A 23,619-nucleotide genomic window follows, 5' to 3' on the forward strand; every position below is an offset into this window, starting at 1 on the left:
CCTTTGTTCTGGTGTTTTGAGATACCCCGTTTGGCAGTCGCGAATTTCAGCGCACCGACCATTTCTCTGGTGCTAGCACAACCACTGCAGCTAGCTGGTGCCGATATAAATGAGCCCCAGCCGTCTCCTAATGACCGCTATGGGCATAGGCCGGTAACATATCGTGTCATAGTCGCAGGTGTCATGATGGCCCTCCCACATTCTCTATGCGCAAGGACGCACAAATTTCGCGCACGTTTATGTTATTGATTTATTTCTACCTCAAGGGTCCCAAGTAGAGCATTACGTGACAATTGGACATTAAAATATAAAACACAATTATAAAGTAAAAAGAAAAAGAATCACGGACAACACAGATGGCAGTGATGGTCAATTTTTTTTTTAAGTTAGTCAGAAAGCAGCAGTTACAAAGATTAGTCTAGGCACTCGGTAGCAGATCGAAAGCGCGTTGCATGGCGGATGAGCGGAGCTCCCTCGGGCAGGGCGGACGAAAAACGACTCCAAGCAAGTAGTGGTGCGTGTTCGCGGTGGGACTGCATTGTTCAGATGGCCTGTTCATTTAGTACGACGAGCCAGTTGAATCAGCTGGCTGTCATGGAGTATGGTACGATTAAAATTGATAGAGGCACGGGCGAGAGGTGCGACGACGAGAGGAAAGAGAAACTAGTTCCGGTGTAGATTCTAGTGACAAAACACTCGTGTGGCAATGATGACGAAATTGCAAAAATAGCCTTAAAATGAGTCTGGGAAACAGTCGGATAAAACAAATCTAGCAGAATGGTTCTGAACACATTCGAGAACATTGCTGAGTTTAGATTGGTATGGGTCAAAGGCAGCAGAAGCGTATTCAAGCTTCGATCGCTCAAATGTTTTAGTAGGCGAGCAATTTTACGCGCGACTGACCCGTTAAAAGATTGCGGCGTAGATAACGAAGCATTTTGTTAGCCTAGTTGATAATGCGTGTTACATGCTCTGTTTAAGACAAATATTTAGTCTAGTTAAGACCTAAATACTTAAAGAAATCAATATTGGATACAGCACAGTTACTAATAATGTACACGAAGGTAATGCAATTTGGTCGACGATGGAATGAAATGTGCACAGTGTTATTGGTGTTCAGTGACACGAGCCACGTAGCACATCAGTCTTGAATACGCTGCAGGTCTACCTGAAGGAAAGACACGTCAGAAGGGTTATTATTGGGGCGGTACAAGACGCAATCATCTGCAAAAATACGTATTGCAGAGGTTACATCACTAGACAAGTAATTGTGGGGCGGCCTGAAAACAGCGCCTTGGTGTACACCGGAGAGAACTGGGAAGGGAGACGATGTGAAGTTGTTAGCACGTACTAACTATTTTAGGTTAGATAAACATTCGATCCAGTTATGAACAAGCGATTGGATGTTCAGGCGTAATGATGTTAACAGAAGACCGTAATCGGGAACCTTATCGAATGCGTTTTCCAAACCTAAGAATATAGCATCCGATGAAATATTAGTCGAGGTATAAATGAACATCACGAGTGATGTGGCAACAATACGTTGCTCATTGTTTCGCGCAATGAACCCCTTATCGCATTTGGCAGTCCTTGGTATTCACTTTGTCATTTTCTGCTTGCCTACTTTTATTGTCAATATGCAAGCTATCACTTGATTGATATGTGGGGTTTAACGTCCCAAAACCACCATATGATTATGAGAGACGCCGTAGTGGAGGGCTCCGGAAATTTCGACCACCTGGGGTTCTTTAACGTGCACCCAAATCTGAGCACACGGGCCTACATCATTTCCGCCTCCATCGGAAATGCAGCTGCCGCAGCCGGGAATTGAACCCGCGACCTGCGGGTCAGCAGCCGAGTACCTTTGCCACTAGACCACCACGGCGGGGTATGCAAGCTATCAAATATGTGCAACAGTAGGGGGCTATTATAGTATCCACCTTCACGTATCATCGATTACCTTCGAGCGATTTGTTAAAGCAGGTTGTAATCATTCGTCGAGGCGTTCATGTATTCTAGATGACTTTGAATGAAATATTGCGTTCATTTGGGCAGACAGATACATGGCTGATTACAAAAAAGAAAAAAAAGCACGATGCCGAAATTCCTTGCATGAAATTGGGGGAAAGGAAAAAAGCCAGCTAAGTTAATTTTCATCTAGTTCTAATACATTTGTAAAGGGTTTTGTTAACAGTATATTTGTCTGTAGACTTGTTCTCCAGTGAACAGTTGGTACAAATAATGTATCACATCACTAATTCAGCGTATGTATATACTCATAAAAAATCTGAATTTCAAAACTGCCGTTCAGAACTTCAATTAGGGGGCCCCTTGAATGCACGTGTTGTGTCAGCCTTAAAAACATTGCACATTTTCGTGGATCCGACACCTGAATTTTTTAACGTATATCTGTATCTTGGCTGAGCGGCGTTTACCGTGCGGCTGCGCAGAATAAAAAGCGCCTGGGATGCGTATTTTCTCTCGCCCGTGTTTTTAGCTTCTTATTACCTTCCGAGATTCATCAGAATTTCTCCTACTACGAGTGAACTTTGTCGTAGAATGTTGCAGTTCTAATGCAGGTCGTCACCGAATAGGAATCGTAATCGATGTGACAGGAAGAGAAAAGCTCCAGCGAGTTGCACAAGGAAACAAAAACGTGTTGAATTTCACTCGAGAACAAAACAAAAAACGTAAAAAGAGCGTGACACAGGCACGAATCTTTTGCTCCTGATAACTGCCGCTTCGAACTTTTTTGGCACTGCCGGAACTGTTGGCATGAAGAGTTGTTGGAATATTTGTTCCAACTGTGCAGAAACTAAAATATTCGCAGTGACTTTACCTACAAGTGGTGCATGTGTTATGTGTTGAGTCAGCAATGCACACAAAATGCACAAACACTCGTCGGGTGCGTTTGCAGATATGCTGAAAAGACAGGCGTTATGCAGAATAAGCATTGGGTGTATAATCAAAACTTTGAATTTACTTTCATTTTTGATATTTAGCATAACACATAAGAGAACAAAACCAGTCGCTCGACTAATAACAGCTCTTGTCGAGATGGTTATTGAAATTAGTCGATGATACACGTTCAGAGCGTAACACGAATGATATTGCGAGGAAAGACACAGCCTTCACATTCTGTGTGCATTGTGCAACTCGGTGCAAAGGGAAACAACGGTACAAATGTATGGGAGGATAAGAGGACCACGTGAGTGCTGTGTCATCTTGTACTCTCTTCTACCCGCATACCTTGGTTTCCTGTTCACCCTCTGCTGCTCTCAACACTCTAAACGTCATTGTATGCCAAGTGGCGCAAACTGATACTCTTGTGAGTCTTGATAAGTCGGCACACACACAGGTTGGCTGGCTCGATTGACCAGTTGACTAACCTGTTCACTGGTAGAATCTAGGAGTGTTGGAAAAAGACCAATAAGCAGCGCATATTAAAGATGTGGCCAGATCTCGACAAACGAGAATACGTAAGAAGCACTTACACAAAATCGTTTTGCTTTTTTTTAATATACACATTCTATTACCACCGCTGCCGCGTCGTAATAATTTCGCAGATCAGCTATAAAAATATATCTAAAAACTAAAATAACTGTGACGAAAAGCCATTCTTGGCTCAGGAAAACGGTGCCAAAAGGACGAGGACACAAAAACACGGTGAACATACATACACAGAACACCAAGTCCTGCTCGAGAACAAAAACTAACTCTAAATCAAATTACAGTCGTGCGCAGCAGTATGTGTAAAAACACAGCCGTAAAGTGAACAAACATAATAAAAGTTGGTCGACAATGTCAACCACTACTGTGGGACAAAAAAACTATACAAACTCCACGAAGTGTTTATCTGCTAGTCAGATGAAAGTTTTGTTACCAAAAACTTGTACGCACGGAAGATAATTACCGCATAAGGGCATTCTTTCCTGTCAAACATCGGCGTTGTAGTCACGTCGTGACGATACGTTGTTAAAATCACACAGAGCACAGTATTGCGGAGCGTCTTACTACAGTATGACTCGCAGGAGCGTGTTTTCGCTTATCGTAAATGCCAAGGTGCCCTGCAAGAAGTTATTTTTGCGGCAAGTACAAAAATATGTTGTGGAAAATTACATCAGGAATAGGAAATTGTGCAAGCAGGCTGATTGTTTTCAAACTATAGTTAAATTAGCACGATGTAGTTGTGATTCACTAAAAATGTCGAACGTTAGTTTTCAGAAATACGCTATTATCGTCGTTTACAAAATAGGTGCAGAGCAATCTGTATAGAATACGTACTTTTTGGTTACGTATCTTTTCTTGCAAAAAAGAAGAAAGAATCCAAGAGAACGACAGAACTACTAAGGTGTACGTGGTACTTGGAACACTTACGATTATGCATGGTAACTGTGCTGGTACACAACAATAATGGTGGTAACAGAACTAGCCATCGTGTGTGAAATTTTCGCAAGAGAAGTTTTCCGCCAAAGGTGGCCCGGTTGTTGGGTGGCTTTTGGGTAAGCACGTCTATCACGACATGACGTGCTCGGTCGTTGCGACACTGACCGCGCACTAACCTAACTTCCTGTCGACGCTTGAAATAGGCAGCGCCGCCTTGGTGCCGATGCCTATTTCGTAATACTTTAAAATAAGAGACCCGTCGGCTGTGCTGTAGGAGTGATCAAATTAAGGCTGATTGGGGAGTCAAATATAGTGGTGCAAGATAACTGAAGACATGCAGATAGGGGCTTAATTCTCAAAGCGACGCGCTGGAGACTGGTGTGCGCCACTCTGGCGCCAAGCTAGCGTATTTCCGACGACTCGGGGAAACTCTGAACTTAATTACGCCTGATGGCCGCGCTTCGGCCAACGTGGACACGGAAAAACGCGGTAATGTTTGCGGAACCGTGAAGCCTTGTGAACGTTCCATGCAGTACTGTGGTAGTTAACAGCTCGTCAAGTCGCACGTGTATACCACTCGTTCATCACTCTTATAACGATTATCACCTATCACCCTGTTCCACGGTTTCTTTAGATACGTTAACGCTTTTCAATGTTGCTATGGACACGCTAAAAACGCATTCCGAATGAGAAATTCGGTCCAGATCAAAGAACGGTAAGGAATTGGTAAGTCGGACGGATTTCGACATTCTAGAATCAACAGATAATATCAAAGCAGCACACACGCCATCATCGTATATATAGTGACATTGATGACAGAATTTATTGTCAGTTTTTCGCTGGAAATTCGACATCTTGAGCACAATAAAAATAGATTCGGTGCGTGTGAGGTCAAGCGTACCAGAGACACCTGTGATCGACGAAGGGGTGTACGAAATAACAAAAGCTACAAAATGGGAAGACTATTACTGCCTGTGAGACTCCTGTGCGTTAGTACGCTTTGGACCTTGTCCGTGTTTTTGGTGACAAACTAAGCATCCACTTTACCTTCCGAGCGTTAGAAGTTCGCTCATTTCACGCACTTGCGGAATGCCTAGAAAGGCCCGAAATACTGGCCACAGTATAGTGAGTTAGCCTTGAAGCTGTCAAGAAGGTGTCACTCGCTCGCTGGATTTCGTGCCGACCGGTTGTGCCCCCGTGATCTGCGACGATAGTGCCGCTCTGGCCGACTAGGCTCCCCCTACGCCATACCCTGACGCCGACAAGAGCTCTCGCCGAGTGATGCCCCGTCCTCGGACTCCTGCGACCATGTCTATCTTTCCTATCTCCACTTCCGTCGTTTTCTGTCGTTTGCTGTCCCTGCGCTTCGCTCCCTCCTTCCTCTCTATCTATTTACCGTTTAGTCCTATCCACACCGTGGTCCTATCCTTTTAATCCCTCCTTACCCCATCCCTTGTGAGCTACTGTGCAGGTGTCACCCTCTGATGCAGACAGTTACGGGGCTCACTTTTCTTTTCTTTTCTCTTCAAGAATCACATAAGAAAGAAAGAAGCTGTCAGGAAAAAAGGTGCATCTTCCTGCGCGATTCAAGGTATTTGCAGGAGACTCCGGTGCATCACCACGCAATCTTGCTACTGTACAAGGCGTGTATCAACTTTCCTGATACTCCATCGAATTAGCGGCTCGGGCGCGTAAGCGGGGAAACTTGATTACGCACAACTTATGGGGCCTTACGTGAACGAAGAGGCGCAGAGTGCCTGCAGCAACCGTGCCTTGTGGCCGAGGCATCGCGCGCCCTTCCAAGTGGCCGCCCAAAGAAAGTTGGCCCTGCTGCCATTTATCCTGTCACGGGAGGCGGACGAGAGATAACGTGGCGGCGTTTGTTCGTTGTACTACGTGCCATGTGAGAGTGGCGCGGCGCCTCGCTCAAATGTCTCCCAGGGGCGACATACGGCCTCAGTGGGCAAGGAGGGCAGAGCGACCGCTGTGACTCTTGCTTGCAGGGCAGACCCTCCTCCACCCTCTCTCCCCATATTTGTGTCGTTGGGTAAGCTGTGAGGGTCTCGCACAGAGACTGAGGGTGTGAGCAGGCCGCACAAGTCAGAAACAAATATACGGACAAAAGCCGACAGAGATAGAACCAAAGAGACCAACACAAACGCAGCAGGCCGGGTCTGTGACGTACGGCGCTCGGCGTCTGGCGCGAAGGCACCCGGTTGGCGGCGCTGCCTCACGTCCAAATACCATCACAGTCAAAGCGTGCCTCCACAGCCAGGGAATCTGTGCGAGATTTATCAGCCCCGGGCTCGCGAGAATGCTGGCCGCGCATACATTTGGCCGCGCTACACCTCGTCCTCATTCGCCCTCATCTTGCTGTTCTCTGTGTACTCGGTGGCGCCTTGATAAATGAGGTGGTTTCTTTTGTTCCTTGTTGCGGGATAAGCAACTCCCTCTCTCTCTGTTGTTTCGTCATGGGGGAGGTGTTTCTTATTCACAGTGTCTGGCTGTATGGGTGTGAATGTTCCAGTGCCTTTCACACTACGGCGGCTATGTTGTTTGATGTTGAAATTGTTACACACCAGACGAGAGAGCAGAGGCAAAGACCTCAAGATGTGTGTGTATATATATATATATATATATATATATATATATATATATATATATATATATATATATATATAGGCCTCCACAATATTATTCACCAATTTTTTTGCGCAGAACATAAAATAAACGTTGTTTTGTCGTTGTTTTGTTCACTCACTCCAGACGCAAGACTATCGTCCTTCGACGACATTTGGGGTGTAACATGCAGATACGGGGCGAATTTTTTATTTCAACTATGATATCCTTAACCCGGGTTTGTTCCCTGATCCACTCTACTCTTGTGTGTGTATGTGGGGTTTTACTCGCACATACACACACACCCCTTAGTAGAAGCCGCTGAGTAGAAGCCTTTGCTGTTTGGTCAGCCTCGTGAGTGGCGTAAATTAATTTTCGTACGATAAGTTCCTCGTGAAAGCCTCTTTTGAATTACACCTTTTAGTACATCGATCAACGTTCAATTATTAATGCGAACACTGGTAACTATGCCCTAAGTCACTATGCCCTAAGTCATTATTCACTCGGCTTCCTCGCGTTTGTGTTTGGCCTTGTCGAAAAAGTTTGTTCTTAATGTCAAAGCGGATGGCTAAATCCTTCTCTCCATGGCAATCAGTCTTCCTGAAAAGCTGGTTTCAACAAAACTATCAGTTCTAAAGCTAACGGTTCATTGGAAATACCATCTCCGATGTTCGTTAGAAAAGTTAAATATTGAACCGTGAGCGGATTGCCCTAACATATCTTCTACAGTAATATTGAAAAAAAAAAGTTGTTTTCCTTATCGTCTTCATATCTAACCTCTAATTTTTGTTTACGAAGCTAAATTTACTTACACCCCGCCGCCGTGCTTCAGTAGCTGTGGTGCTGACCCGATGGTCGTGGTATTGAATCCCGGCTGCGGCAGCCGCCTTTTCGAATGAGAGGAAAATAATTGATGCTCGTTTATTTTTATTGGGGGGAACGTTAAAAACCCCAAGTGTTCGAAGTCTTCGGAGCTCTTCATTATACAGCGTTTCTCGTAATATTGTGGTTTAGGGATGTTCAACCCCATCATCATCATCAGCCTGGCTACGATCAATGCAGGGCAAAGGCCTCTCCCATGATCCACCAATCAAGCCAGTCTTGTGCCTTCTGTTGCCACGTTATACCTGCATCCGAAATTTTAAATCTCATCGGCCCACCTAACTTTGTATCCCCTTTGTGTGTTTGCCTTCTCTGGGAGTCCAGTCAGTTGCCCTTAATGACCAGCGGTTATCCTGCCTATATGTGCTACGTGTCCGGCCCATGTCCATTTCTTATTTTTGATTTCAACTATGATATCCGTAACGCTGGTATGTACCCTGACCCATTCTGCTATCTTCTTGTCTCTTGAGGCTACACCTATCGTTTTTCTTTCCATTTCTCACTGCGTCAGTCTCAATTCAATATGAACCCTCTTTGTAAGTATCCAGGTTTCTGCTGCGTAGGTAAGTATTGGCAAGATGCTGCTGTTATATAAATTCTTCTTGAGTGTTAGTGGCAGATTACCATTCATGATTTGAAAATGCATGCCGAGTGTGATTCACTCCAATCTTATTATTCTAGTTACTTGAGTTTCACAGTTCAACTCCGCAGTTACCTGTGCTACGAAGGCACACTCCTTTACAACTTTCAGAGTATCTCCATCAATCGCCAAGTGCATGCTGCTTTCTGCCGAGACTGTTGCGCATTACTTTATTTCGTGCATATTAATTTTCACACCTGCTCTTCGGCTTACCGTGTCCAATTCAGTAATCATGAGCTGTGATTCGTCTTCTTAGTTACTCATGCAGGCAATGTCATCATCGATAACTATTGAATCTGCTGGCGTACGGTGGTCTTTGCTGAAAATATTTGTACGTGCTTAGGTACGTTGAACACCAATAACTATTAAATATTCTGACGTATGATGGGCTTTGAAGGATATCATTGCACTTGTTTAGGTACGTACCTACATAGCTAATAAATCTGTTGACGTGTGATGGGCTTTGCATATTTTTGTACGTGTTTAGGGACGCATGTTTAACCCCAATAGCTACAGTGCGCTCAGATTTGTGTGCACGTTAAAGAACCCCAGCTGTTCGAAATTTCTGGGGCCCTGCACTACGGTGGCTCTGATAATCATATGGTAGTTTTGGGACGTTAAACTCCACATGTCAAGCACTCAACCGTAGTGACGTGGGATGGGCTTGGCAGAATATATTTGTACGTCTTTAGGGACGTATGGTAAACTCCAATAACAACTAACTCTGCTTACGTATGATCGTCTTGCAGAATATTTTTGTACGTGTTAATGCACGACTAACAAAACCAGCACATTATGTTATGTCCCAGCACTGCTGAGCAGGGGTTTTGAGGCTGCATTACCAATGGCAACGGCATCATTTGCATTTCGGTTGAAATGAAAGAAAAGTTTAGCGTTGTGCGGCTTAGTTAAGAGAACTCCGCACTAATTAAGGCAATCCGTCGTCGTTCTCTGCACCTCGTTTGCTCAAATTATAAATGCACATCTGAGGAATAATGATCCGCTCAGTCTTAGTCGTATCACTGACATAACCAGATATTCATTTTGCATTCTCGCATCGTCCGCACATGCTGTGGCAAATTTTGTTTTGATTCATTAGGCTTTCAAACACGTATACAGGAGGAATAGTTGTAATTTTCTATGCTGTATTGCGCAGACTTTGGAAATGCATCACATCTGTTTTCGCTGCCTAAGGCTTTTTTATAGTAACGTTCTGGTGGAAATATGCCGATGTCTTGAACATTTTGAAAAGAGAAAAAACAAAGACGGGTAGTCGTTGACTGAATGCATCTCTAGGCTCTAATGAGCCCGCCGAAGAAGTTTGGTTCTAGAAAACCAAGTTTAATCTGGAGTACAAAAGTGATACGTTAGCGAATGCGGCACACGCAATAGAAAGTTACCTTTTTTTTTGTCCGTCTTTATAGTGAAGTGAACTAGCTAGGCATAAGAATGGGCCCAGACGCGATCAATGCCGTCATGGTGCGAACTTATCTAGTGACCATCGCTTGTTTTTTTTTTCTTTCTCTGAGAATTTTTCGCTCATGCTTCCCCACTAAAATTTTGCATAATGCCTCGACTTCTGTTGTCTGAACAAAAGCTTATGGTGCTAGTTATTCCCGGGAAAGTGGAAACTGTACAGAAAGTCGAACAGAAAGGCAAACGGACGGCGGGCCGCTTGCTGTCATTACGATAACGAACTCAGCCAGCTTGTCGATGTTTATGCTTGAGAAATTCACCGGAAAATGTCGGATAACTGTTTGTTGTTTGTATTTTGTTCCTCGTGTTTTTAGCGTCCCGGTTCATACACGCACATAAGCTGAGTCACCACATTTTGTTGTTTGTTTGTCTTATATTCGGTTCATTTTGTTTGTTCACTTTCGTTTCCTTCGGTTTTTGCCGGACATAAAAAAAAACTCACGTTGCAATCAAAGCACTTGATTGTTACAAAATACATTTGTAATTCAAAGTCATGCATCTATCTTGTCTCTTCACTTGTTTTTACCCGTGGTGGTGAAAAAAAAGAAACGAAAAAGTTACATGACTATTTCCCGCGAGTCCTCGGTCGCCACACATTCACTCGCTTTATAGGTTCATGTGCGTTTAACGACTTCCCGAAGGAAGTGCAATAATATCTAAAGTGAGCTGTTATTCTCTTAAATAAAGCTGCTGTGTGGCAAATAAAGACGCTCGCATGAAACTATATAGTCGCAGTACTGTTTTTATTTTTCTTACAGCGTGGCTTATAGGATGCAACCACGGGACAGCAGTGGTGCGGAAGCGCGACTTCGATTCTCGACCGCTACGACGTCATTTCAATAGGAGAGAAATGCAATGAATACGAGAAATGACTTTAGATATATCGTAAAGAATCCTGGATGGTCTAAACTAGTCTAAAGTTCCTCACTGAGGAGTGCGTCATAATCATATTGTGGTTATATATAGCCTGATTTATATTTATGTTCCAGGTCTTCGTTCGGAAAACTGGATTCAGAGCACTATGTAAGAACTTAGAGGCAAGGGAGGGGGGGCGGACGGGGGGGAGTCATGTTATGGTGGGGCGTATCGTAACACAACATGCTCTGCTGAGCCTCAGAGCCACACTTACACACGTTTTTTTTTTCCTTGATACCTCACCAAAGACTGCTTATACATTAACATGCTGAGATCATGGTACCTATACCTTGATTTCATATGCGACCTCTATGGGCACTTCTACGCTTTCTCAAGACAACCACCTGTGCTTGAGTGAGGAATTCTCGTGGGTGTGCTTCTTCCCTCTTTCCTGCATTCTATTCTTATTCAGCTTCTGCCCACTCTCATACCCTCAGTGAGGCAGCAAATGGAGGTAAACTTGCCTAATACCCGTGCCACATGGGCAGAGAAAATGACATTCGGTAGCGAGGGCATTCAGTTCCCGAATGACATTTTTTCGGCGGCGCTGCTACACGTCCAAAGCGAATGACATTCGACTTGATGATTTCGATCACAGCACCTTCCTTGTGAGGATTGGGTGAGTGGCAATAAAAAAATAAACAAACGTTTACAAGCTTCATGCACATCCGATAATAATGAAAAGTATAAATAAACATATTACGCTGCCGTTAGATTTCGTCCGTTACTTTGTTTCGCGATGTTTCGAGATGCCTGGTGCATTTATTTTACAGCGTCTACCATCTGGATAGAAGTTCTAAAGCAGTTGTTTAAGTGATTATTGTAAATAAAATACGCGAAAAATTTCCTTCCAGTTGAATCAAATGTTGTTTTATACAATTACTTCATCAGCTGTGCCGTAGAGAGTACGCATTTCTCAGTCGAATGAGTTTTGGCGATGCCATTAGGTGACGAATGGAATTCGGACGAATGCTATTGCGTTCATCTGTGTAGCACCGCGCGAATGACCTTCAGTCTGAAGGCATTAGGATATAAATGCCATTTTCTCTGTCCGCGTGGCACGGGTATCATGCCTTTCTTTCATTTTTCTAGTCTCTCTTTCACGAAGACGAGGGAAATAAAAAAATTGGCCCCGTATCTGCATGTTTCACTGCAAATGGCGTTGAAAAACGATAGTCGTGCGTGTGGAGAGAGTGAACAAAATGTTTATTTGATGTTCTGAGCGAGAAAATTGGTGAATTGTATTCTGGAAGCGCTGCGTTAGAGAGTCTCAATTCGTGCAGCGAAGGCAAACGGGCACATCTAGGCACGTTAGACACGAGCGCCATCTGGCAGTTATCTTCTAAAACGAAAGAAGGCGTGCGCGGCCGCGGAGAAAGATACGCGCCTGTCTTGGAGGCGATAAGGAGTAGAACGCAAAGCGACGGTCAGGTGCCATCACCGTGTCGTCTTAGCAAATCGTTGGAAACACTTGCCTTTTTGAGCATTGCGTTGCACTGTCAGCGCATCGTGATAAACGCCTTGGTCCTTATAATTACTCGTGTGTGCCTTCTATAGTGTAAAGGCACACATGCAAAACATCAACATGTTGTTATGGAGCCTAAGATATGCGCAATAATTGCTTTTAAAGTGACAATCACCCAAGTATGAACTCTGAAACTTGAGCAATATTGGTGGGCGCTGCGGATGGGGTCGGCCGTTTGAGGTATCGTTTGGTGCCATTAGGGGGATCTTTACCGCGGGCAAATAGACAAATGTACAGACAGAAAGACAGACAGACCGAAATTTTGGTGTCCAAGGTCCCCAAGAAAGACTATCGTCTTCAAAAAAAAATCACAGCATATCCACGATATGAATGATGATGAGTGGGCGAACCTCCGGGGATCATTAAACCCTGTACATTGCCCACTCGTTCATGCAAAGACGTGCAACACGTGAGTACAGTACAATATATACAAAATTGTTTATTGATCACAATGTGCATATTGTGTCGAGGTGTCCAGAAATCCATATCCGTATAAATATTGATACTCATATGGACATGAATAACCATATGAATATCCATATAATATCCATATAAATGTGGATATCCACATAGGTATCCATATGAATATATATAGCGTGTCACGCCGACGGACAGGGGACATGGCTCGACCCTGAGGAGCTTCGCCCCTGAAAATCGGTAGCCGCAGTGCCACTTTCCCCGGTTTGTATTGTAAAAAGCGCGCAACTGACGTGCGCCCCATATTCACGAACTTGTCTGTCCTGTCTTCTCTTTTCAGACGACAACGAATACAGCTTCTGGATGTACGCCATGATCTCAGTGGGTTCTGCCTTCGTGATATTCGTCGCCGTCACCGTGTACCTGATGTGGTAAGTCTAGCAGTACTTTGAATTGCAGTCTGTTGCTTTTTCTTTTTTTTAATTCTTCCGTCATCTGTCAGAAACCATGAATTCTACAGCACATCTTGTATTCTAAGTAACCTTAGCCCTACAGTGCCGAACAAACTTGTCAGTCACTTTAGTCGATCGTTTATTTTTCTTTCCTTCTTTCTTTGTTTGTTTCCTTGTTAGTTTCTTTCTTGTTTTATTTCTTTCTTTTATTATTTTCCTTCTCTTTAGTTGAGTGTGCAGATATTTTCCTACCCCAGCACCCTACAGCAGAAAAAGACCATAGGACGCGGTGTCTCTTTTTTGTTTGTGTTTTTAATCCGGCGCAAAGCTGACTGCAGCGCTGGTGCCTGAAGACATCTTTTCTTTTCTGCGTTGACTACTGCTTCCTTCTATGAATGAAAGAACGTTAACAGTTCAGTTTGTATTTTTCCATATCTCAGTAGGCTGTAGACATAACGTTGTTCTGCTACAGGCGTGCGTATCGGGTATTTTCTGCAAATCTTCTTTTACTAGCATTTTATTAATGGAGCTTTCACAGCATGAGGCATAAGAGATTACTCTACAGAACTCGTAAGCAGTCACCAAAAAAATTACAGGTACTGTCCTTTTTTTATTTTTTATGTTAACATACATAACGACTCTTGATTCGCTAAGTCAAGTATACAGGGTAGAGCGACGCCATGCGGACAGTTTAAATATTTTTATCGGTAGCGCAAATTACACCCCTTGCATTCCTAGAAAATCTGGTTAACATTTGTGCGTGAATGCCCACTGAAGCCCATTGGTGCAAGCTGTGCCCAGGGACAAGAATTTACGTGTGAAAGAGGACAAGCGCGCCTTTTTTTTTTTGGTTCTTTCTGGGGCACATGCAAGGTACATCTATTGGTTCGGATGAGCAGGTCAAAATAATAGTTTTTTGGCATTTTTCAAGTGATAATGTAAAATATGACGTATTTTATTGCGCTCCTTGATAAAGCGTTGACCGCGCTTCCACGTATCTAACTGAGCGGGTGCAAAATCAATGCGTGAGTGTAAAAAATTTTCGTCTGGAGGGAGGGACAGTTGCCACGTGCGCTGTGATTGCGGGTCAGCGAATTGACTGCTCATATTAATAGAAACGTTGCAATTTTGACGTCTCGGATAATCTTTAGCCTATAATAGCGGGAGCACGCATGTGTTAAACAGTTTTATTGAACTTAGACGTATACATAGAACAGCAATGGCCGCAGTAGAAAATAAACGTATACGGTGGCAAACGGCAATAACTGGAAACAATAGGTTATGTCCGCTTTGCAACCGTATTTTTACCACTCACCACCAAATTACACGAGTCAATTTCACGTCTGCAAATGACACGCGTGGATTTTGGACAGACGCATTGATCTGAAGTGTAACCTAAGAGGCACAGTTGTTTTTTATAGCTCGAACTGTCACGCCATTTTGTGACATCTCCTATTATACCGCGTCGGTCTATCTCAGTTAAACGCCCAAACTGCCACAACCCCGCGTAGCCAACGCCGGTTTCCATTGTCTTGCCAATTTCCAACTTGCGGAGTTAACACACAACTGGCGGTTATTTCTGACATTGCGTACTAGCATCCGCCCCCGCATGCTTGAAATGAGACGCCCATAGAATTCACCCATTACTACAGCGTCTGCATCCACCGGGTTTACGCGCGGCGAACAATACGTTTTTTTTTGTTTAGTTTGCAACTATAGCTTTGTTTTGTTTCTGTTTTTCAGTTGGAGATAATGCGCTGACGCGCAAAAGCAGCCGCCGCTTTGTTAGCGCAACATCTCCACGTACTGAGCCCATTCAATTTTGATTCGCGACTTACTTTTTAAAGATTGCGTTGAGTGAAAGGGGAAATAGAACTTTACTAAAACGCTATAAAGGAAGCAAGCTACGAGGCGTAGCAATGCGCAAATAAATATTCGCGCAGCGTGGCCGATCTATATTCAATGCGTCAAATTCTATGCAAGTTAAACTAGTCTCTCTGACCTATCCCTAAACCTCTATGCGTTGCCGTAGACTGCACCGCTGCCTATACTTCCCTGCGCTCCCATGAATACTTTGGTCCACCGTATACCCTAAAGCAATGGGAAAGCACCTTTTGCGACGGCGCCGCATAAGTCTGTCGGGCGCTCGTTCTGCGGGCCCGGGCAGTCACAGAGGTTGCCATGGGTGTCCTGCAACAAGTACCCTCACCGTTTTCTTTGAATTTTATAAAAGAAACTGCTTTCATCATCATCAGTGGCCTTGCTTATCTTACTCTGCGGCTTAATAATAATTTCATCTCGGATTTCGCGTATCAAAACAACATGATTAAAAGGGATGTCGTAGTAGGGGGCGCCGAAAATTGTTACCACCTGGTATTTTTTTACTGGCGCTGACGTCACAAGGTCCTCTAGCATTACGCCCCCATGCATGGAAATGCGACCGCCTGGACTTGGATTAAACCTGCGACCGCCGAGTCGGCAGCCGAGCACGATAACGGTTGTGCCACCGCATTATGTTATACGAACCAATGCATGTCAGCTGCAAGCATTTTTTTTATTTCGTGCAAGCGCCACATTCGTTGCAGTTGTGCCATTTTTTGTTACATCTCTGCCCCATTTGTAACAAAGAGAAACTACTCGACAAGCGCAGTTTTACTGCATGTAATTGCGTTGCTTCGTGTTTTACTGATATTGGTTCAATGAATACAGAATTAGGTCAGAAAGCACGAGGTCGAATGTCAGAATATCGCCTGCGATGGCTACATCCCAAAAGGAACGGAATACGAGAACATCCCTGTATCGTGCAATAGGTTAAGGAACCCCACGAGGTCAACAATAATCTGCATTATCCCACAAAAGAGTGGCTTATTATCTTATATCGGTTTAGACGCGTACACGATACAACAGTTCTGATTTTTTTTTCTCTCGGCATTCGTATTTATTTAGTTAGATTGAATTTGCATGCGGTATTGATATGCTGCACTTCATTTGCAACGCTTCTGCTTTTCCTGCCGAACGTGTATATATTAGCACCTTTCACCTTCATACTTTGCTTATTTATTTATTGCAAAATACCTTACAGGTCCGAAGGCATTGAGTAAGGGGGTTTACAGTGAATGCGGAGGTGAACTTCTGAGGAGCAACTATACATTACAGGTTAATATTAACGTAATGTGGTGTAACAAAAACTAACAATTCAATAAGTCAGGATCACTTAAAACAAGAGTTTACAACTTGCTGATGAAAATAAAGGCCAACACTACACAACATAAAACAGCTCGAAAGGTAAACAAGTTAAACAACCTCACGATGCTATAATAAAAAAAATGTATCTCAAGTTTTTGCCAAAACGTGTTAGAATGACTATCTGAGGCGATATTGTCAGGAAGATCATTCCACATGCGGATGGCTTGCGGTAGTGCTGATGTGTTAAACGTCTTCGCATACATACGTATAAAGCAAGAGTACGCCATTCACGTAGTTTGCTATATATTTCTCCCAGTTCGTATTGCTCCGGTATTTTGTTTTGTTTGGTACGAACCAGACGCTGCCCTAAATTGGTCATGTAATCAACGTACCGCAATTGCTATAGAGCTATCTTCTGGCTTCGTTGGCACAACTTTTCTGTTTAGCGCACATGTGCCAAAACGAGACAATACTAAGGTGTGGCACATGTAGCGCCAGTGTGTGTGTCCCCATAGTCTTCTCCGCGTCTTGTGCGATCTGGGCTAAACACTTCAGATATGCCATTTGCTAATGCTCAGAAATGAGAAAAGACAAAAGTGTGAAAACATTTCTAACGCCAATTGAATTGCTTGAAAAACGACATATATCTATGTAGTTCTTCGTCAGAATGAAAATTTATGCAGTAAACTGTAGTCAAGAAAACTGAGAAGCGGTAAGTTTTATGTAAATGGGCTTCTAGATATATATACAATAAAGATTTGCAGAGTACTTTTAAGAAGACAAGAAAAAGACATCAACACAGGTTTTTAAAATAATCTTACCTAAGTTAAAATTCATTGCGGCTGCCAAAAATGCGTTCAGATCTAAGCAAACCTTTGAAAGAATGAACTCATTCACTATGAACTCGTCAGTAGTCATCCCACAAGAATATGCGGTTTTATTTTACGAACGTCACAATAGCGAGAATTGAGCGTTCTCTAACAGCTGCTATTTTCTCTTTTCTAACTCTCTCTCTCTCTTTCCTCTTTCCCTACACGCTATCACGTGACCGCAGCATTCCAGAGCGTGAATAGAGAAGATATGGAGGTGATGTAAGTTTTCTAGCGATTCGTATGCTATCATCCAATATTTGTCGCCTGAGATACATCGCCGAGTTTGTTTTTTCACCTCTCGCGAGACGTTTTGATAGTGCCTTTATCATGAAAATTACGCAGCTTACGTTTCCTTGACTCACACAAAAACAAACGATTAAAGAAATCAACGAAACGTAAGGCAAAAACTAATTAATATATATTTTCTGTAGATGAAGATTAAGAACGAGCTTACAATCATTCTTCCAACTTGGAATATGAGATGGATATAATAAACAGATTAAACTAACAGTATCTAGTGGAACTTGACTCAATCTTTATTTAACCATGTAGTCTGAGAAGGTCACCAGAGACAAGTCATTATTTATCTCTTCGTATTGAAACAAATGAGTCGGCGCAGTGGCAGCGAATGGGAAATGTAATGAAAGACTTCCTTAACGAACCTCCGTGAAGCAGGTAAAGAGAAGCGTTGCAATTATTTAGGTGGTACTTCTTATCAACGTAATTATATTTTCCTGATTACAGTAATCTATATATATATATATATATATATATATATATATATATATATGAGAGGTGTATAGTTAAGGGCTCGTTTTTCCGTGTTTGACACAACATTAATGAGATCTAACAGACAATATTGCCAAGGAAAGTGTAGAGGTAGTTAGTAGTTATTAGACCGAATTGTAATATAAATTTGAAGAAAGAAAAGTGGGTGAAAGATAACTTGCCGTGGGCAGGACACATTTACTTTCAATTACATTTACATTACAATTCGCTCTAATAACTTCCCCTATACTTTCTTTAGCATTACTGTCTGTTAGATCTCATTAATATTGTGTTAAAACACGGAAAAACGAGCCCTTAGGTATACGCTTCTTTCCCTTATATATATATATATATATATATATATATATATATATATATATATATATATATATATATGGGAAAGAAGCGTATACCTAAGGGCTCGTATTTCCGTGTTTTAACACAATATTAATGAGATCTAACAGACAGTAATGCCAAGGAATGTACAGGGGAAGATATATATATATATATATATATATATATATATATATATATATATCCACTTTTCTTTCTTCTTATTTACATTCAATCGGTTCTAAGAACTTCCCCTGTACATTCCCTGGCATTACTGTCTGTTAGATCTCATATATATATATATATATATATATATATATATATATATATATATATATATATATATATATATATATATATAAGCGTTCTTAGCACGAAAGTATTTGTAATGTGTGATATTTTGGCGGGATGAATTGATGGATATTTCTTGGGGAACAACTTTTTTTTTTATTGCGTTGGCCTACCTATCGCGGTAGTCTTTTGTCCAGCAACGGAACACCACGCGATCTGTCGTAGAAGCTTCCGTCGTAGTGCTTATTAATGAACACTTTCTACAAAGGGCATTATATTCAAGACAAATGCGCAAAGCAAGAATGAAGGGTGTCGCATGGCTTGCTCATACTTAAAATGTCTTAACCTGATAACCTGAAAAAATCTCCTTTGATCAGAATTTCATGTGGGTGCCCTCAAAAGAAAAATAAAATATTGCAATGTGTGCGCCAGTGTGTGGTGAAAAGGAGGCGTGTTGATTGCTTGTCGCAACGAAAGCAAACGACTATCGTACATTATCTTGTAATTCAACCTCGACAGATGATTTTTCGTATCCCTCGTTCATAACGTAAGTGCTGAACTACATTACGATCGATTGGCACAGTAATCGTGTCAGTGCTACTAAGAGCTCTCTGCCCGTTACGTGAAATTTTACATCGTCGCTCTTCTGAGCACAGCTCTTAAAAAAGCACGCGTGAAATATAGTAGCGCGTGCAGATACGCAGCATGCCTGCATATTTCATGAATCATTGTGTGAAGGCCTGATACGAAATAACTCTGCAGAAGAGTATAGTCCCTGCATCACCCTACATCAGACAATTTGTAAGCAAGAAGTTAATTTAATGTCTGCAGCTCTCGTAACGAATGTAAGCTGCTGCTATCATTGCTTATGTTCGTCTAAACTTTTCGCTCATTATCGGTTTAATACAGTTTAGGAATAACAGCTAGTTAATCCTCGTGCTTAATCAGTTTCGCTTCATTCAAAAGCTTGTGAACGAAGCATGCTTTCACACATCCCAGCATGTCTATGGGTGCTTGAAAGCGTTGTTGTATGCGCAGTTGATAGATGGAGAGAGTGATTTCGCGTACTGAAGACTCTACTGTAACTCTACCACAGTTTCAGTAACGCAGTATTTACAAACATCAGTTCGCCATCTACAATTTGTTGTCGTAGAAACGGGCGAGTATGTAACCGAGCATTGTGCAATTACGTGCGTCAAGTCACAAATAGGTGACTTTCGCAATCTTTTTTTATCTCCCATACTAATTTTTGATTACGAGTTAATTGATGGTATTTCTTCTAGTAACCATAATCGGCGCATTACTGAACTGTGTGTACACGTTTCTCCTTTTTTCGAAAGTATTCCTCAGGCTGTGTATACATAGTCAAGTCCAGTTTCAACTACTTGCCAATACAGCATATCCGTAATCCTTTGCAAACCTCTCGTTGGCATCTATACAGTGTTAGCAACATGAATAACTTTTTCCTGTGTGTTCTGGCTGGCTTGGACTTTGGTACACGGCAGAACAAATGTAGAACAGAACTGATCCAAAACGGTAACTCTTCTCTCTCTCTCGCAGCCATTCCTCCGTGCGTCAGCGGCTGAAGAGTAGCTACTCGTTCAGCTCACGACACCGGTCCAACTCCTCGGCCGCCAGCACCAGCATGGTGGCGAGGAGCAATGCCTGCTGCGCCTACGAGCCGGCGCCCACGTCATCGTCTTGCACGGCGGTGTCCACCACGCAGCTGTACTGACACAACGCCAAGGGCAGCGCTGCACGCTGGTCAGCTTGCGCTGCCGACAACGCCGCCATGGATGCAGCGAAGGCCCTAGGAAACACGTAGCCCATTCCAGATGCGCCACGTATACTCTCACCTGAACACAGCGCTCGGGCGTCGGGAAGCTCCAAACGTGGCGCCGAGAAACTGCCGGTAAACAGACTGTGTTAAGTGGTTCAAAGCATTCCAGGGGAGCCGTGGTGACTCGAAAACGGCACTCGTGCGCGATTTAGCGAATCCCGGTGCGTTTCTGCAGGCTTCGTACGCGCCTTTGCTTCCACCACTCTTTGTGTGAGAGCGTAACAAACGCAACGCGCCGTGACGAATGCTGCCCACTGTGTGCTTGCCTGCTCTAACATTCCTACGTACTGGACCTTGAAGAATGGTGTCAGCGTTAATACCTCCAAGGCCGACGGAACTGGCGAATGAAATAATGGTGTGGAAGTTCTCCTACCCTCCGTTTTACGAAGTTCGCAATGAGTCGACCCACAATGAAGACTTCTGCTGAAGACAGCGGAACACCCAGTGACTGGCAGAAACGTACCCCCTTTATGAAGAAAAGGTTCCATGAGTGGGACCTACGTTACGATTGGTGAAGTTTCCATAAAAGGCAACTTCGATGAGTGTACTGTGTTGTGCGTACCTTTGACCCAGACTCCTGTGATCACCCTGTGACTGCGAAATGTGTTAACGACTGTCTCGTGTATTCTGGCTCCATCTCTTGTTTAGTCAGAAGGGAGCACAAATGTTGGGCCATTCCTGTTCCCCGTTTCTCTGGTGCATCGCATGAAATGTACTTTCTTCCGTGGCATTTCTTTGCGTGAGCTTAATGAGGTAAAGAGACTCCAGCATTTGTTGCCTCGTCTTTTTCCCAAGAGCACCTGAGAACTTCAACACAATGCGTGCTATGGCATAGCAGATCACGGTAGCGGAGGTACCTTTCTGAAAACCAATCGCGAGACTGCGTTCTAAAATGAATTAAACGCACTATGTAGCCACTATGTTTTGCCATGTTTGTCGCTAATCAGCAAGAATAAGGTTGCATTAATCCCGCGAAGGACACTATCAATGCATTACTGTTCATGCTGTCAAATCATTAGCAAGCTGTACTTATTATCGGACGCATACTGAAACTAACCAGATTGCAGTACGTAAAGACGGTTTTCCGCAGCAGTGAAAGAGCGCTGCCACGTTCGAACACGTAATACAACGGCCTTCTTCTTTCCACCTCTTCACCGTCGCCGACGGCCGGCTGATTCGCCATCGCCGCTCCTAGATTGACGGCCAGCAAAGCGGACGCAGCGCATAGTCCACGCCACCCGTTTTTCTTTTCCTTTTTTTTCCTCTCTTGGGCACTGCGCCGTGTCGCCTTATGGTTGACAGAAGTTAGGTGCATTTTCGAGAATTACAATCACCTTGGTTTCTCGCCATAGGCTGCAGGGTAACGTCCGCAACATAGCGGCCGCACCACCCAGGAGAAGGCCGTGGCGCTTTGGTGCAGTGGCACCATCTAGTTTTGCATAGACAAACTAGCTGCGGAAAACGGTCTATACATGTGAAAAATTCTTCTTGTTATGTAAAACGTCTTGTACCGCGCCTAATCTTTAAATCGTTTTGACAGCTGCACAGTTGTATAGTACAAGTATCGTCTTAGGTATAATTACGCCCTACGGGCCCCTAATCAGTACATTTGATATACTTCTGGAATTATTAATTAACAGACGCACTAGAAAAGTGGATAAGCTTATAGTAATACGTCTAAGTTTGGTATTCCCTAAAGGATACTTTTGTCATTTTCACAGTATAATTTGTTTTCTTCTTCTCTGTGTGGTATTCGTGAGTATTGGGCATTCAGGTAGTTCGAAAACATTTCCAAGTTTAGATGTTATCAAACTGTACAATATCGAATGTACCTCATGGCCTCACGCGAGGTTGTTCACGTTGAAAGTCTGCTCCCAAGAAAAACGTACCGCGAATCTCGATTGTCAATTGCCAAAGATATATCATGGCGGTTCCATAAGCTATCGTTTTTGTACAATGAAAGCTCTTTCATCTATTTTTGGCATTTAGCCTCATCATCCGTGAAGTGGAGGAAGAGTGTATCGTGCCATGGACACATAAGCGTGTCTGTTTAGTTACTCATCTAGCTAGAACCTCACTAACCTACCATTGTTGTGGTCGCGTATGTGTACATTCCACAGAGACAATGTTCGCTTGGCTGCATGAATGCCACATGCGCTTCTATGAATTGAAGGGCGCTGGTGTCGAAGCTGACTTTATCTCTCGTTGTGATACATGAAAATTTTTTTCAATAAATTGTATCTTATGAAACTTATATACTCGTGACCATGTACTTTTTTATCTTCGCATTTTTTCCCTGAAAAGTATTGTGACAAATGCAGGTCTCATTGTTTTCAGTTTTTCAGTACCTGGCGAACAAAAAGTTGTAATATTTTGAATGTTCCCTTTCATTTCTTTTGTAATTGAGAAATCTTTTGGGAAGGCAACTGCTTACTTTGAATAGTGGGTTATGCTAAAAGTTGCTATTTTTTGTTCACAATGGCGTTATAGCATATAGCACGATGATTTCAGTACAAGCAGCAGCGAAGAAGAGCCTTGGCGGCATTTGCAGAACAAAATTGCATGTGTATATCAACCTAAGTGCTCTTTTAAGGTCAAACCAAGGAGGTTCTATACTATGTCTTCTAGAGTTGAGGTGCGGCCCGATAAGTGACGCCGGTCGCCGCCATATTGGAAAAGGAAAGACTCGGAAGCAGACAACAAAGTGCGCTTCGTAGCTCCGCCCTCGCAGTGGCCTTTGGAGACTGTGACATGCTTTTGTAAAGTAGTTAAAGATTTTACAAGGGCATTGTGAATTCGTGCGTCGCTTATGGCTGCACAAATTGCATCAAGAAGCCTGGGATCACTTTGCACGTGTAAGTATTCTCGCTTGTTCGCTGACGATCGCCTGTTTTTTACGCGCGTGCTGTTAAATTAGAAACAATATGAAAGTTGCGCATGCGTGCAATAGATGCGTATAGCTGTATGGAAGGTAACTCTAAGCTTTAAATGCTCGTTGACACAACGTTGTCCACGAG

General features: G+C 43.2%; 1 protein-coding gene across 2 annotated transcripts in view; it reads left to right on the forward strand.

Annotated features, from left to right (window-relative positions):
• Window positions 1-22,856, forward strand: part of LOC119171578 (thrombospondin type-1 domain-containing protein 7B) — a 242,658-nt gene extending 219,802 nt beyond the window's left edge. Inside the window, exons 27-29 of one of the 2 annotated variants that reach the window (XM_075892387.1) lie at window positions 13,201-13,291; window positions 17,553-17,589; window positions 20,323-22,856. In XM_075892387.1, the coding sequence (XP_075748502.1) occupies window positions 13,201-13,291; window positions 17,553-17,571 (110 nt within the window). In that variant the 3' untranslated portion in view covers window positions 17,572-17,589; window positions 20,323-22,856. The remainder of the gene's footprint in view (window positions 1-13,200; window positions 13,292-17,552; window positions 17,590-20,322) is intronic. The other variant, XM_075892386.1, reaches the window with a different exon arrangement.
• Window positions 22,857-23,619: the final 763 nt, after the last annotated feature.

Source organism: Rhipicephalus microplus, chromosome 4, assembly GCF_043290135.1.
Source record: "Rhipicephalus microplus isolate Deutch F79 chromosome 4, USDA_Rmic, whole genome shotgun sequence".
NCBI lineage: Eukaryota > Metazoa > Arthropoda > Arachnida > Ixodida > Ixodidae > Rhipicephalus > Rhipicephalus microplus.